This window comes from Antennarius striatus, chromosome 4, assembly GCF_040054535.1.
Source record: "Antennarius striatus isolate MH-2024 chromosome 4, ASM4005453v1, whole genome shotgun sequence".
Taxonomy (NCBI): domain Eukaryota; kingdom Metazoa; phylum Chordata; class Actinopteri; order Lophiiformes; family Antennariidae; genus Antennarius; species Antennarius striatus.
Window position 1 is genome coordinate 7415378 of NC_090779.1, and position 16243 is coordinate 7431620.

At 45.8% G+C, this 16243-nt stretch overlaps 2 protein-coding genes across 2 annotated transcripts; both read right to left on the reverse strand.

The window, feature by feature from the left end:
- Window positions 1–6293: 6293 nt before the first annotated feature.
- On the reverse strand, window positions 6294–11362 carry LOC137593405 (mucin-1-like). Its single transcript, XM_068312080.1, has 2 exons — window positions 10692–11362; window positions 6294–10569 (listed from the first exon to the last, which is right to left on the reverse strand). Exons 1-2 carry the CDS (start codon window positions 11360–11362, stop codon window positions 6294–6296), a joined length of 4947 nt encoding a protein of 1648 aa, XP_068168181.1.
- Window positions 11363–14033: 2671 nt separating this feature from the next.
- On the reverse strand, window positions 14034–15265 carry LOC137594502 (ribonuclease P protein subunit p25-like protein). Its single transcript, XM_068314030.1, has one exon. It carries the CDS (start codon window positions 15083–15085, stop codon window positions 14414–14416), a length of 672 nt encoding a protein of 223 aa, XP_068170131.1. The 5' UTR covers window positions 15086–15265; the 3' UTR covers window positions 14034–14413.
- Window positions 15266–16243: the final 978 nt, after the last annotated feature.

Consider the following 16243-nt stretch of genomic DNA (forward strand, 5'->3'; position numbering starts at 1 on the left):
TCAAGAGCATTGTCAACATAACAGTCCTGGACGACATGGCTGACCTGTGTCACAGTAGTTGAATCCTGGCCTGGTGTAACAGGGGCAGTATTACCAAGAAAGGAGCCGTGTGCCTCTGTCAGCTGTTCATGACACAAGCGACTGGGTCTCCAGACCCTCCAGGAAACTTTGCTTGATCTCATTGACCTGCACATGTTTGCTTTTTTTCTGATATTGTTCTCCCAGAGATTGATGTGCACTTTCTGTCCACGATGTTAAGGAAGTTTGTTGAATGAATGTCTGTTGTCCACACAATAATTAATTATCAAATCTCAGATTATGGCTTCATCAATGGCTTCCTGCCTCTTTGAATGTTCACAGTAGACCTGGATAGTCTGGGAAAAGGATATGATCTTTTCCAGACATAACCCGTGAAAAAAACAGAAAGATTTGCCTTCATGTCAATGTCAATCAAAAGGGCAACGTCTTAAATGAAACTAAAAAAAGCATCTGATGCGAATAAATGTACTAAAATCTTTATTATATTTAATTTGAAGTGCAAGAGTGACTCAGAGATGAGGTTACAACTCTCACAACACAACACAACACAACACAACACAACACAACCAACTGAGCCGTCATCTTTTGACTAAGTCAAATGTGAAATGTTACGAGTGTGCCAGAAATACTAATTATATGTGTACCTTATATGTATAGATTCATCTTTAGCAGTATTGGTAAAGAGTTGAAGTAGTGTGTGTGATAATGAAACTGTATGGATCTACAGTATATTGTTCCTCCTCTTTAGATGCGCTGAAATTGTTTTGTATTTTATAAAAAGTAGACATAGTGTAGTTTGTTGCTGCAACGTTTATTAAGGACAATGGCTCTAGCAGCTTAGCAGGCTGAATGGATAATATAATGAATATGAATAAATAAATATATGTAATAAGGTGGATATAATTAATATTTAATATATAATAAAATTAATAAAAGAAGATACAGAACACACAGATGGACAGACACACACACTACAGCTGTGTCCCCACCGGTCTGTAATGTCCGACACAGGCAGAAATGCAGCTGATTCCCGTCATTCCCGTCTCCTCCAGACCCCCAGAGGAGTCATTTAGAGATGTCAGCGGTCAGACCCGGCCCACGGACACGTCCACTCACTACATGTGCTGATTCCTTCACGGTGCGGTGCGTGGACGCGTTCCTGGGCTGATCTGTCTGCTTTCATCTGCTGACAGCCGTTAGAATAAAAAGACCACGACTCGACTACAAAGCCCAGAGAATCAGTGACGTCACTACAGTCACATCCGGAGCGCTCTACAGGTTTCCTCTCACACTCCGCAGTGGTTCGTTAATATGTATTAATGTTTATGTTATTATACTACGTACTATAAGTTTCGTTAAACTACAAAACTGCATCAAGACTTGTTTAACTCCTCACACCTTTCAGTCTGTGACAAAACATTCATGTGTGAGTATGTATACTGTTTAAAATGACCTGCATTATGGAAGATCCTTGCTTTTATTTGAGAACAGATTTGAAGATCCTAATGACATTTCTATCTCTATTCACATTGATTTCAGATCACTTGATATTTTGAAGCTATAATTCTATCCACTTCATTCAGGTAAATGTTTCAATGGAGAAGGATCTAGCTCGGGGCCTTATGCTGGAGACTGCCCTTAACTTTATCCACCTGCAGCTGCTGCAGCTGGCCAAAAACTGTGGTAAGGCATTGCAGGAAGGTCTGGCCACCTCACAGTTCTTCGCAGATCTACAGTGGGAGCTGGATAACATTCTCCACGAGGCAAGTGTGTCTTTTTACTCTGCTACTTCAGTTGGAAACCAAATGCATTGGTTGGGCAGGTGTGATTGTCCTAACAGGGGTGATTGTCACAGGATGCATATTGTGTTTGCTATGCATGTTATAATGAACTCAAGTGAAGGTGAAGACACTTTTAAAATAACGGTCAATGCACCGTCTTCATTTTTCTCAAACTTCTCATGTTACTCATCCATTTTTACCCGTTGCATTTCATTTATTTCCTTTTTTGCTCTGTCCTGTGTTTGGTTTAGACTCGTTCAGCCTGCTGTCCTCTTCCAGAAGCACTAGGAATGAATGACTTCGAGAACATCCAGTGCATTGGCAGTGGCAGCTTTGGGTGAGTCAAATATATTCAGTTCTTTGACAATCTGAACACTGCAGAGAGTCCTGTCAAAATGAAGAAGACACCCAAACCACCATGTGACATTGCTTTTGAATATTTCATTTTACATACTGATCAACTATCTGTCAGTCAAAAAGATTGCTAACTTTCCGTTTTCCCTTTCGTCCAGGTCCATCAGCCTTGTCAGCTGCAAGGACACTGGTGTGATGCTCGCAATGAAGTCCATCAAACGAGAGTCAGTCTCCCCTTACTCACATGCTAAGTTTATTCTGGAGCGAGGCATCCTTAGATTCATGAACAGCCCATATGTAATGTCATTGGTGTGCTCCTTTGAAACAAAGACTGACTTCTGCATGGTGATGGAGCATGCAGGAGGTGAGGAGAATTTGTTGAATTAGCCGTGTGTAGGCCACTCTAAGAATTAATGCACAAACTACTGACCTTCATGCACTGTATGCATCGACAGGCTCTGAGACTTAAACATGATGTCTGACACAACTTTATCTGTTCTTATGTCTTCCCCTGGCCTTGTAGGAGGGGATTGCGCAGCTCTGCTCAAACACTTAGGGCCTCTCCCCGTGGACCTGACCCGAGTGTATGTGGCAGAGACGACCCAGGCTCTGGAGTACATCCACAGTTATGGGATTGTACACAGGGACCTCAAACCTGCCAAGTGAGTCCAGGGCCCATCATGAGACATGCGCTATGATTCAAGCTTTATTGTTGGTGTTTTCAAACATTTGATTTTCATAGAGTCAGAGCACATTTAGACTGAGCTTCACTGATGTGTTTTGAGAGTGAAGTGTTTTTATCAGCCTTCCCCAAAAGTAGAATTGAGTAATCTGTGGACCTGGATGTCAATGCATGTTGCAACGTTTTGTCATAGCCATAATTTGAAGGCTACTTATCCAGATGAGGCAAAAATTCAAGCCCACAGTACATAAACGCTTTTTAAATACTCCAGCACTAATCTTTGCTAAGCTGTAATTGGACAGCCGTTGCTAAGAAGATGAGTTTAACCAGTGGTCATTGACAGTAAAGTTGTCACATGAAATTTCTGTCCATATCTCAAAGTCAGAATATAATCTAACATGAGTTGTTTTTCTGCTGTACTTCCAATTCTAGCATGTTGATCAGTTCCACAGGCCACATCAAGCTGGCTGATTTTGGCCTTGCACTGATTGGTCCTGTCAACATGACGGTCGATATGATGGACGACAGGAACAAGTATGACATTATCATAGAGTTTCATGACTCTAGGGTTAGTCTTATCTCCTTTTTTCTACGTCAATATGCCTTGGACTTAATTTTTCATGTCTCAGTGCCTTTCATTCATTTATTCTTACAGGTGGAAGGCAGTCCATATTACTTTGCCCCCGAAATAATCAAGCAGATAGGCTTTGGGAAACCCGTGGACTGGTGGGCTCTCGGCATCATTATCTATGAGTTCTTGACATGTGCTCTTCCCTTCGATAGTCAGTCACTCATAAATTATATTGATGCCATTGTTAAGGGTAAGACTAGTTTAATGCAGTATTTTGCACTTTGCAGCAGATGTGGATGCATCTGCCTGTATTTTTACAACAATAAATTTGTGCATTTTTTTAATTTTAAATTTACATTCAGGCTTTGAGGCAGGTTTAAGTGTTTTTTTACTTGTGTACACTCTAGGACAGGGGTGACAAATTCATTTTCATAGAGAGCCACGTTAGCATAATGGCTGTCCTCAAAGGGCCAGATTTAATTCATAAATGTAACTAAATGTAACTCCATTTAATGTAAAATAAATGTAACTACTCCTTAATTTTATATAACGCTGAATTTATTACTTACTTAAGTTACAAACACTACAGCTGCACAGAAAAAAATATGTTTGTTTATTGCTCTGTTATAACTCTGAGGCTGAGATCTCAGAGGTGGACTAGTCCATCACCCAAGCTGAAGTCACCGAGGTGGTTGCCAAACTCCTCAGTGGCAAAGCAACGGGGGTGGATGAGATTCACCCTGAGTACCTCAAGTGTCTGGATGTGCAGGGACTGTCATAGAGTAGAGTAGAGTGGAGTATAACTTTATTTATTCCTTAAGGAGGTTCCATCAGGGAAATTAATTTCTCCGTCACACATAGCACAGTAAGTACACAAAACACAGAAAAAGCACACAGAAAGCACCAGCACATAGAAAGTAGAACAACACCAAATAGAAAGAGTAATAAATAACCCATCAAGAATATATAAATAGAAAATCATAAATAGGCATAGAAATATAAAATAAACAAGCCTGGTTAAGTATGGTTATAGTGAAATGTCTATAGTGTTTGTATTGTTTTTGCTGTATTATCTGTGTCATCCCTCAGCTCTCGTGTGGACTTTCTTCTTCTTCGACTCCTCCAGAGAGGAGTTGAGCAGTTTGATGGCTCGGTGGATGAACAAGTTCTTCAGTCTGTTTGTCCTGCATGTTGGAGGGCGCAGCCTCTGGCTGGTCAGGCTTCTCAGGCTTCTCTGGTTGTTGGTAACGGTGTGCAGAGGGTGGCTGACATTGTCCATGATGTCCAGCAGTTTGTCCAATGTTGTCTTCTCTGCCACCGTTGCCAGAAGGTCCAGCTTCATTCCGACCACCGAGCTGGCCTGCCTGATCAGCTTCTCCATCCTGGAGAGATCCAACTTGGTCACGCTCCCTCCCCAACATACCACAGCGAACGAAAGGACGCTCTCGACCACAGACTGATAGAACATCCAAAGGAGCTTCCTGCAGATGTTGAATGCCCTGAGCCTCCTCAGAAAGTACATCCTGCTCTGTGCTTTTTTGTACAGCTGCCTCGTGTTGCTGGTCCAGTCCAGCTTGTTGTCCAGCCACAGCCCAAGTTATTTATAGGTCATGGTTGACATGTCTCTGTAACATCGCATGGCAGTTGGGGACAGTACCTCTGGATTTGCAGACTGGGGCGGTGGTCCACCTTTTCAAAAAGGGGGACCGGAGGCTGTGTTCCAACTATAGGGGGCTCACACTCCTCAGCCTCCTGGGGAAAGTCTATTCCAGGGTACTGGAGAGGAGGATTAGACCTATAGTCGAAAAGCTGATTCAGGAGGAACAATGCGGTTTTCGTCCCGGTTGTGGAACACTGGACCAGCTCTACACTCTCCATCGAGTGCTCGAGGGCTCGGGCCCCTTGCTGAGGGCTGTCTGGTCCCTGTATGACCGAAGCCAGAGCTTGGTTCGCATTGCTGGCAGTAAGTAAGACCTGTTCCAGGTGCATGTTGGACACCGGCAGGGCTGCCCTCTATCACCGGTTCACAGCGTTGTTTTGGGTCAAGGCACTCTTTTTTACCTATTTATTTTTAGACACTCTGACCATTTATGCTTTTGCGGGATACATAAAATGATGTGGCAGGCCACAATTGGCCCTCGGGCCTTGAGTTTGAAACCTGTTCTCTAGGCCAATGGTGTTCTATTTAAAAATTCTTTTATTCAATGCCTTTGGTGATGCTGGTAACAAATCTCTTGATGTGACTGCTTGTATCTGCTTCGTTTCCAGATGACATCACATGGCCATCAGAGAGCTCTGCACTGCCACATGATGCCCAATGCATCATCTCTGATCTTCTAGTCAAGGATCCTGTCTACCGCCTGGGCACAGGTTAGTGACCGCTGAAGGTGGTTAGGTGGATTAAAGCAGTATAACACAGGTATCATCTACTAGAGCACGTTTGGTCAGGGTTTAGGACAGCTTCAAGATTCATGGAAGTACAAACCACATTGATGCTTATATGACTGTCCTGCTGGATTTTCAGGGGGAGCCAGTGAGGTGAAGAGACATCGATTTTTTTTTGGTCAGTTCAACAACTACTTGCACCGGCCTCCAGCAGATGTACCATCACAGGTTAACCCCTCTAATGATGAGCTTCCAGAGGATGTAGGGAATACGAGTGAATACCCCTGCCTCCATGTACCATCTGATGAAATTAAGTACCCCACACCATCCCTGGACCTCTACAAGAAGAAGGTACATTTTTTTATCCAACTTCTCAACATGCACCAATGTTTGATAGTTTAAATAAATGATGTCTGATCTTAATAAATAAAATTGATATGAGTGTACTCAGCTATATCAGTTTCTCCAACAGCTGTTACCTTCAACCCAGCCATTGAATTCCTTTGATGAGGATGAAGCTGGTCACCAGAATACTGAGACTCCTCTCACACAAGAGTGTGAGAGGAATGGGAAAAACAGTGGGAGCAGGAGTCACTCCCAAAAGCAAAAGCCAGAAACAAGTGAGAGGAGGTGCAGCAGGAGCAAGGGCAGGAGCAAGGGCAGGAGCAGGGGCAAGAGCAGGGGCAGAAGCAGGAGCAAGGACAGGAGCAAGGGCAGGAGCAGGGGTAGGAGCAGGAGCAATGGCAGGAGCAGGAGCAGGGGCAGGGGCAGGAGCAAGGATACTGAGACTCCTCTCATGCAGGTGTCTGAGAGGAATGGGAAAAACAGTGGGAGCAGGAGTCACTCCCAAAAGCAAAAGCCAGAAACAAGTGAGAGGAGGTGCAGCAGGAGTAAGGGCACAAGCAAGGGCAGGAGCAGGGGCAAGAGTAGGGGCATGAGCAGGAGCAAGAGCTGGAGCAGGGGCAGGTGCAGCAGGAGCAAGGACAGGAACAAGGGCAGAAGCAGTGTCAGAAGTAGGAGCATCAGCAGTAGCAGTAGTAGCAGTAGCAATAGCAGGGGCAGGAGCAGGAGCAGGAGCAAGGACAGAACCAAGGGCAGGAGCAAGGGCAGGAGCAGGAGCAGGGTTAGGGGCAGGAGCAAGGATACTGAGACTCCTCTCATGCAGGTGTCTGAGAGGAATGGGAAAAACAGTGGGAGCAGGAGTCACTCCCAAAAGCAAAAGCCAGAAACAAGTGAGAGGAGGTGCAGCAGGAGCAAGAGCACGAGCAAGGGCAGGAGCAGGGGCAAGAGCAGGGGCAGAAGCAGGAGCAAGGACAGGAGCAAGGACGGGAGCAAGGGCAGGAGCAGGGGTAGGAGCAGGAGCAAGAGCAGGAGCAATGGCAGGAGCAGGGGCAGGAGCAGGAGCAGGGGCAGGGGCAGGAGCAAGGATACTGAGACTCCTCTCATGCAGGTGTCTGAGAGGAATGGGAAAAACAGTGGGAGCAGGAGTCACTCCCAAAAGCAAAAGCCAGAAACAAGTGAGAGGAGGTGCAGCAGGAGTAAGGGCACAAGCAAGGGCAGGAGCAGGGGCAAGAGTAGGGGCATGAGCAGGAGCAAGAGCAGGAGCAGGGGCAGGGGCAGGTGCAGCAGGAGCAAGGACAGGAACAAGGGCAGAAGCAGTGTCAGAAGTAGGAGCATTAGCAGTAGTAGTAGTAGCAGTAGCAGTAGCAGTAGCAGTAGCAGTAGCAGTAGCAGTAGCAATAGCAGGGGCAGGAGCAGGAGCAGGAGCAGGAGCAAGGACAGAACCAAGGGCAGGAGCAAGGGCAGAAGCAGGAGCAGGGGCAGGGGCAGGAGCAAGGATACTGAGTCTCCTCTCATGCAGATGTCTGAGAGGAATGGGAAAAACAGTGGCAGCAGGAGTCACTCCCAAAAGCAAAAGCCAGAAACAAGTGAGAGGAGGTGCAGCAGGAGCAAGAGCACGAGCAAGGGCAGGAGCAGGGGCAAGAGCAGGGGCAGAAGCAGGAGCAAGGACAGGAGCAAGGGCAGGAGCAGGGGTAGGAGCAGGAGCATTGGCAGGAGCAGGGGCAGGAGCAGGGGCAGGGAAAGGGGCAGGAGCAAGCATACTGAGACTCCTCTCATGCAGGTGTCTGAGAGGAATGGGAAAAACAGTGGGAGCAGGAGTCACTCCCAAAAGCAAAAACCAGAAACAAGTGAGAGGAGGTGCAGCAGGAGTAAGAGCACGAGCAAGGGCAGGAGCAGGGGCAAGAGTAGGGGCATGAGCAGGAGCAAGAGCAGGAGCAGGGGCAGGGGCAGGTGCAGCAGGAGCAAGGACAGGAATAAGGGCAGAAGCAGTGTCAGAAGTAGGAGCATTAGCAGTAGCAGCAGTAGCAGTAGCAGTAGCAGTAGCAATAGCAGGGGCAGGAGCAGGAGCAAGGACAGAACCAAGGGCAGGAGCAAGGGCAGGAGCAGGAGCAGGGGCAGGGGCAGGAGCAAGGATACTGAGACTCCTCTCATGCAGGTGTCTGAGAGGAATGGGAAAAACAGTTGGAGCAGGAGTCACTCCCAAAAGCAAAAGCCAGAAACAAGTGAGAGGAGGTGCAGCAGGAGCAAGAGCACGAGCAAGGGCAGGAGCAGGGGCAAGAGCAGGGGCAGAAGCAGGAGCAAGGACAGGAGCAAGGGCAGGAGCAGGGGTAGGAGCAGGAGCATTGGCAGGAGCAGGGGCAGGAGCAGGGGCAGGGAAAGGGGCAGGAGCAAGCATACTGAGACTCCTCTCATGCAGGTGTCTGAGAGGAATGGGAAAAACAGTGGGAGCAGGAGTCACTCCCAAAAGCAAAAACCAGAAACAAGTGAGAGGAGGTGCAGCAGGAGTAAGAGCACGAGCAAGGGCAGGAGCAGGGGCAAGAGTAGGGGCATGAGCAGGAGTAAGAGCAGGAGCAGGGGCAGGTGCAGCAGGAGCAAGGACAGGAATAAGGGCAGAAGCAGTGTCAGAAGTAGGAGCATTAGCAGTAGCAGTAGTAGCAGTAGCAGTAGCAGTAGCAGTAGCAATAGCAGGGGCAGGAGCAGGAGCAAGGACAGAACCAAGGGCAGGAGCAAGGGCAGGAGCAGGGGCAGGGGCAGGAGCAAGGATACTGAGACTCCTCTCATGCAGGTGTCTGAGAGGAATGGGAAAAACAGTTGGAGCAGGAGTCACTCCCAAAAGCAAAAGCCAGAAACAAGTGAGAGGAGGTGCAGCAGGAGCAAGAGCACGAGCAAGGGCAGGAGCAGGGGCAAGAGCAGGGGCAGAAGCAGGAGCAAGGACAGGAGCAAGGGCAGGAGCAGGGGTAGGAGCAGGAGCATTGGCAGGAGCAGGGGCAGGAGCAGGGGCAGGGAAAGGGGCAGGAGCAAACATACTGAGACTCCTCTCATGCAGGTGTCTGAGAGGAATGGGAAAAACAGTCGGAGCAGGAGTCACTCCCAAAAGCAAAAACCAGAAACAAGTGAGAGGAGGTGCAGCAGGAGCAAGAGCACGAGCAAGGGCAGGAGCAGGGGCAAGAGTAGGGGCATGAGCAGGAGCAAGAGCAGGAGCAGGGGCAGGGGCAGGTGCAGCAGGAGCAAGGACAGGAACAAGGGCAGAAGCAGTGTCAGAAGTAGGAGCATTAGCAGTAGTAGTAGTAGCAGTAGCAGTAGCAGTAGCAGTAGCAGTAGCAGTAACAGTAGCAGTAGCAATAGCAGGGGCAGGAGCAGGAGCAGGAGCAAGGACAGAACCAAGGGCAGGAGCAAGGGCAGGAGCAGGAGCAGGGGCAGGGGCAGGAGCAAGGATACTGAGACTCCTCTCATGCAGGTGTCTGAGAGGAATGGGAAAAACAGTGGGAGCAGGAGTCACTCCCAAAACCAAAAACCAGAAACAAGTGAGAGGAGGTGCAGCAGGAGTAAGAGCACAAGCAGGGGGAGGAGCAAGAGCAAGAGCAAGGGCAGGAGCAGGGTCAGAAGCAGGAGCAAGGACATGAGCAAGGGCAGAAGTAGGGGCATGAGTAGGGGCAGAAGCAGGAGCAAGGACAGGAGCAAGGGCAGGAGCAGGAGCAAGGACAGAACCAAGGGCAGGAGCAGGGGCAGGAGCAGGAGCAGGGGCAGGGGCAGGAGCAAGGATACTGAAACTCCTCTCATGCAGGTGTCTGAGAGGAATGGGAAAAACAGTGGGAGCAGGAGTCACTCCCAAAAGCAAAAGCCAGAAACAAGTGAGAGGAGGTGCAGCAGGAGTAAGAGCACAAGCAAGGGCAGGAGCAGGGGGAGGAGCAAGAGCAAGGGAAGGAGCAGGGTCAGAAGCAGGAGCAAGGACATGAGCAAGGGCAGGGGCAGGATCAAGGGCAGGGGCAGGAGCAGCAGGAGCAAGGACAGGAGCAAGGGCAGAAGTAGGGGCATGAGCAGGAGGAAGAACAGGAGCAGGAGCAGGGGCAGGTGCAGCAGGAGCAAGGACAGGAACAAGGGCAGAAGCAGTGGCAGAAGTAGGAGCATTGGCAGTAGTAGTAGCAGTAGCAGTAACAGTAGCAGTAGCAGTAGTAGTAGCAGTAGCAGTAGCAGTAGCACTAGCAGTAGCAGTAGCAGTAACAGGAGCAGGGGCAGGAGCAGGAGCAGAAGCAGGAGCAAGGACAGAACCAAGGGCAGGTGCAAGAGCAGTAGCAGTAGTAGTAGCAGTAGTAGTAGCAGTAACAGTAGCAGTAGCAGTAGCATTAGCAGGGACAGGGGCAGGAGCAGGAGCAGGGGCAGAAGCAAGGATACTGAGACTCTTCTCACGCAAGTGTCTGAGAGGAATGGGAAAAACAGTAGGAGCAGGAGTCACTCTCAAAAGCAAAAGCCGGAAACAAGTGAGAGGAGGTGGAGCAGGAGCAAGAGCAGGAGCAAGGGCAGGAGCAGGGTCAGGAACAGAGGCAGAAGCAATAGCAAGGCCAGGAGCAAGGGCAGGAGCAAGAGCAGGGGCAGGGGCAGGAGCAGGAGCAGGAACAGGAGCAGGAGCAGGAGCAGGAGCAGGAGCAGGAGCAAGAGCAAGAGCAAGAGCAGGAACAGGGGCAGGAGCAAGGACATGAGCATGATGAGAAGGGGGAGGAGCAGGAGCATGATGATGAGGAGTGGGAGGAGCAGGAGCGTGATGAGGAGCAGGTGGACGAACAAGAGCATGATGAGGAGCGGAGAGACGAGCAGAAGCATGATGAGGAGCAGGTGGACAAACAAGAGCATGATGAGGAGCGGAGAGACGAACAGAAGCATGATGAGGAGCAGGTGGACAAACAAGAGCATGATTAGGAGCGGAGAGACGAGCAGGAGCATGATGAGGAGCAGTAGGATGAGCAGGAGCATGATGAGGAGCAGGTGGAAGAACGAAAGCATGATGAGGAGCAGGGAGACAAACAGGAGCATGATGAGGAGCAGGGAGATAAACAGGAGCATGATGAGGAGCAGGGAGACAAACAGGAGCATGATGACGAGCAGGGAGACAAACAGGAGCATGATGAGGAGCAGGGAGACAAACAGGAGCATGATAAGGAGCAGGGGGATGAGCAGGAGCAGGGGGATGAGCAGGAGCATGATGAGGAGCATGAGTATGAAGAGAAAGAGAAAGACATGAATACATAAGAACATGAAAGTCATGGAATCAGATATGTTATGTTTCTTTTCTTTTCATTTTTTAATATGATGTGCCATTATCAATAAAATCCTCTGATTGAATTTTAATTTTAATTTAATTTAACAGTAGCATATGCTACTGACTATAGTGATTAAACACACATAAGTTTAGATAACAAGGATTGGATTGAAGTTTTGGTGAAAGTCTGAATAGTTTCATTGAGAGTAAATTTCCATGGAGGATACTGAACAAGGAATATTCTTGCTTACAACCACAGCTGAGCAGATAGACCACAGGTCCCATCAGAAACTTTGATTTAGAAGATTCATTTAGAGTCTTTACTCAGGAAACACAATAAACCTGAACACAAAGATCTTCACATCAGGGGTATTTTCTGCATTAACAGAAAATATCATTATACAAAAGTTTTTTTAGCTTTTGGCTAACATCTTAGGTAAAATGCATGTATGTGCTAGCATTAGCATCTACTGCGATTGACCGGTATCTATTTAATCCACATAATATACAGTCTTGAAATAAATACAATATAAAAAAAACCCACCTATAATTCACACTGCAATGTATAGACAGCACAAAGAACAATTTTCATGATTCTCACACTGAGCTTTAGTATTAGAATAATTACATTTTATTGTGTAATCGCTAGTTTGCAAATCCCAGTTGGACGACATCACATAACATTAAAATGGAAACAATATCTATGAAACAAAATTTCAACACAAACTTTGATATAAATATCACCCACATCATCTTGTCACTCATGATGCAAATGTTTTTCTGTACAGTATAAATAAAGTGGAGATTCAATTGTTCATGATATCATCAGTCCAGCCAACAATGGTGTGGTAGAATGTTTAAATGTTTGAATGTTTAAATAATATTGTTAAAATAATATGAAAAGTAATAGGATCCGTACATAATGGTTTGTGCAAGAAGATCTTATAAGTCGCTGACCTCTGTAAAACTGCGTATTTGACCATTGCATTTGACAGTTCTCTGGCTTCCTCCCACCTCCAAAAACATGCACTTCAGGGTAATTGCCCGTTCCAAAATGACGGTTGGGTGCGAGTCTGAGCGTGCATGGTTGTCTGTCTCTGTGTAGATCTACGGCACACTGGTGTCTTGCCCGGAGTTTCCCCCGCCTCACGCCCTAAGCCAGCTGGGATAAGCTCCAGCTCCCTGCGACCCGCTACGGCGGATAAAACAGTGAAGGAAAATGGATGGAATGGATGGATGTTTTAGTTATTCCGCCTAAAACTACCTGTATGGGTAATCATAGGTTGAGCAGTTTTGAGAATATATCTTGTTTGTGTGCTTACTAATATCTGTTTACTTTGAATAAAGACATATGTTTAATTTTTTCTCTTATCAATTGGGGGACTTTCAATAAATTTAAAAAACAAAAATAAAAATGTGTGTGAGGAGTTAAAAGACAGTCTATTCGGTGTGAACATTTTTATGAGATGACAGTTACAGGGAATATTGGAACGATAAAATAAGGGCATTTTCTACTGGCTTGTTATCTACATTAGAGCCACATAGGAGATCTGTAAATGTGTAATTAATTGTCAGGACTAGGGTGAAACACTTTCTATTATCTTGTTTAACTTTTTCTTGTACCATACAATTGCTTAAATTGTCTTTGGAGATTAAGAAATCAGTGATCTACTTATATATCTATCCATTTCTCTTCATCTTTCTCACTCTACGTATATCTTATCTGTTTACCCAACTATAAATCTGTGTGTGTGTGTGTGTGTGTGTGTGTGTGTGTGTGTGTGTGTGTGTGTGTGTGTGCGTGTGCGTGTGCGTGTGCGTGTGTGGCTGATGAAGAATGATAGAAGTGAGATGAATGCAGCTTGAGTGCCGCTTGCATCATTGATGATACTGTTGGATTCTCCTCAACCAATGATTTGAATTGATAAATACAGTATGTGTGCTTACTGCATGTACTTTGTCCTGTCTTAAGAAAACCTCTCTCCATCACAATGGGTCAACACATCAAAACTGTTTCTGGTCATAAACTTACTAACTAAATAATAGATAACAGGTTGTGTTGTTGTACAACACCTGTCAATAATATGGAAGGCAGAAGTGAGGTTGGGCACGTCAGAATGAGGAGATACAGGCAGCCTGGATTTGGTCTACCAGTGTAATGTACACTGGTCCCACTAGTTAGAAAGAAATAAACTTTAGCTTGAATAATTTTCATTTATGATGCTAAAATATGTCACAATACTGTATTGTAGATGTGCATTACATAAATCATTGATAATCTGAGAAGTTAACATCTGCTAACTGTGTCATGAATAGTATTCACTGAACTGTAAGAAATTTAAGGTCCTTCAAGTTTGGTCTTGTGTTCCTCCTGGTGTTCATAAAGCTAGGTTCGACTGCATCAGTTTCAAAGTAAAAGACAGTGACTGTCCATAAAGCCTTCTTTTATTAGACTTTTATTGTGAAACAAGCAAACCATTATTGTGGTAAATTCAGTTATATCCATAGCGCAATTTCAAATGTCTCTACTGCCGCCTCGTGGCAATCAGGGGTCACTGCAGGTCCACGGACGTGAACAAACACACACAAGCAGTGACTGCGGGTGAGCGATCACACTTCAGAAAAGAAATCCAGAACAAAGAATCTCTAGTAATCTGTGTGAAGAATCCAAAACTCAATGTCTATATTTTCAGTGGTTTATTTTTGTACTTTAATTTGTGCATTACAATGAATTCTGCTGTTTGTAATAAATTGCTGCAGCGTCTGTTACTATGTTCCTGCTCATGCTCATTTAAAATAATAATGTTTTGACTAATTATGATTGACGCTCTGTTGGAATGAAAAAAACTGCATCACAATACATAACTGCAATAATGACAACTAATTGTCCAAAATACATTAAAACACCAAAATTATGAGGTGTTTCACAATTTAAAAACATTAAATACTGTACTTCCCAACAAATAAAAACTCTCAACCAGTCCATCCTTCGATGTTTTTAGTATTTAATATGATGGATTCAGAACTTGTGTTTTCTTGGAGAACACAGCCATTTCATCCAGGCAAACTCTCTTGGCTGTGTGCTGTGAGGAGGGACCGTGATCTGTATCCTCCATGGGAACATTGAAGGTTTGGGGCCATTGGTATCCAGGCTCCTGGGGATCCAGAGGGTCTTTCGAGAGCAAGATAGAGATTCCAGGAACGGTCTTCCGCTGGGTTCCATCTGGTGCTCCTTTCTCTGGACTCTCCCAAACGTCCTTCACCATCTTATGGTAGAGTTTTGTCACCTGGTGGAGCCCTGGCACTTTTCGTTTAAAAATCTCCACACAGGTGATGGTCTTGGTGACTCCTCTTCCTGAGCCAGCAAAGACCACCTGCCTTATTGGCGTCCCACAGCTGCCTTTTTCTTCCCCTTCCATGCGGGTTGTTACAAATCGCAGCAAATTACGAATCTTGCTCCCTTCTTTTACTTTCATGTGCAGGATGTCTGATGGCAGGCTGGGCATCAGACAAGGACAGCTGTCCTCTGAGCATCTGACACTCTTGAAGCTGCTCTGGCCAACTTGCAGAGACAAGGATGAAGACAGGACATCAGAAGTGAATGAGCCAGACTGCAGTTCCAGCATGGAGCTGCATGTGCTATCTGAACTCTTGATCTGACCCCTGGGTTCAGTCATTTTCTAGAAACTAGTGAAAAGAAACTGGAAGCTATGCTGTGTCAAATTATTTAAAAATAAAAAGTGATCAATTTCGTAAAATCCGAACTTGTGAATTATTTGAGATCTTTCAGTCCTGTGTCGGCGTGTCCATTTGCTCTTTCGATGACTGAAATGACAGCCAGCAGCTTGAAGTGGGTCTTTCTTTCTCTAATCCCATTGATGTGAAGGAAAAGATGTCCTTGCTCTATTCACCACTGAGGACAGCTGATGCCAACAAACACATGTGGCTCAGAGAGAGACATGGAGAGTGGGACATAGTGCTCTTAAAGGCACATGCAACATTTCCTGTGCTCAAGTTCAATGATTTGAAGGGATGTTTTGTTAACCTGTGCTGATTTTATTCATTCATACAGTTGCTTGAATTTTGTTAATGTATATTCAAAAATACAATTTCACAGGGGCAAACATTTTCAAATTAAAAGTTCTGGCAGTACACAGTAAATTACAGTTTTTGCTATGACTTCCCCTCTTTTCTTGAGCCATATGGTCTCTGAGAAACGTCTTCCTCTGAGGTACTGCAGAGCCTTCATGTCTCAATCCATCACCTGCTGGGCAGACCCAGAAAATGTTTGCTACCTAATTTGTGCTTTGTTTGAAAGAGTAACATTTATGAGGACAATGATACCTGCCATAGTGCCATAAAACGCAGAGCTTAAAGGGAAAATCTGTAAACAGATACACAGAAGTGTATCTGTTTAGAAGTGTTTTCCTAAAAGCTTTCTTTAAAGTAACTGAGCAAGGGGGGGCAGCTGTTCTCCTCACATGGAATCAGCATACTGTTATAATGGTGTGTTTCTGCTTCACAGGGTGGTACGCACCATATTTCATTGACAATGGGCACAAATGTATACTTTTACTTACCAGTAATTATGTCAACACAATTCAGCCGATTACCGCTGTTTGCCCAATGAATGGTCCTCTTTCCTTGATGGTAAATAAAATGAAAATTACTTGCTCAACAGTGAATAATAAAACCAGGACATCTAAAAAAAATGTGGATAATGATGGTGGTCTATACAAAACCATCCTGTTATTTTTAATAGAACTTGATTGTTACGCATGCGTGAGCCTGTGGCACATCTGGTTTGTTATGAACAATTGTCTAGTGTAGCAGAA

Excerpts from the sequence above, each read along its gene's own strand:
- LOC137594502 (XM_068314030.1), bottom strand. The coding sequence starts at position 15,085 with ATGACTGAACCCAGGGGTCAGATCAAGAGTTCAGATAGCACATGCAGC.
- LOC137593405 (XM_068312080.1), bottom strand. The coding sequence starts at position 11,362 with ATGCTCCTCATCATGCTCCTGCTCATCCCCCTGCTCCTGCTCATCCCC. Across the intron at positions 10,570-10,691 it reads TTGCTATTGCTTCTGCCTCT|ACACTTGCGTGAGAAGAGTC; the intron begins GTTCCTGACCCT and ends CATTCCTCTCAG.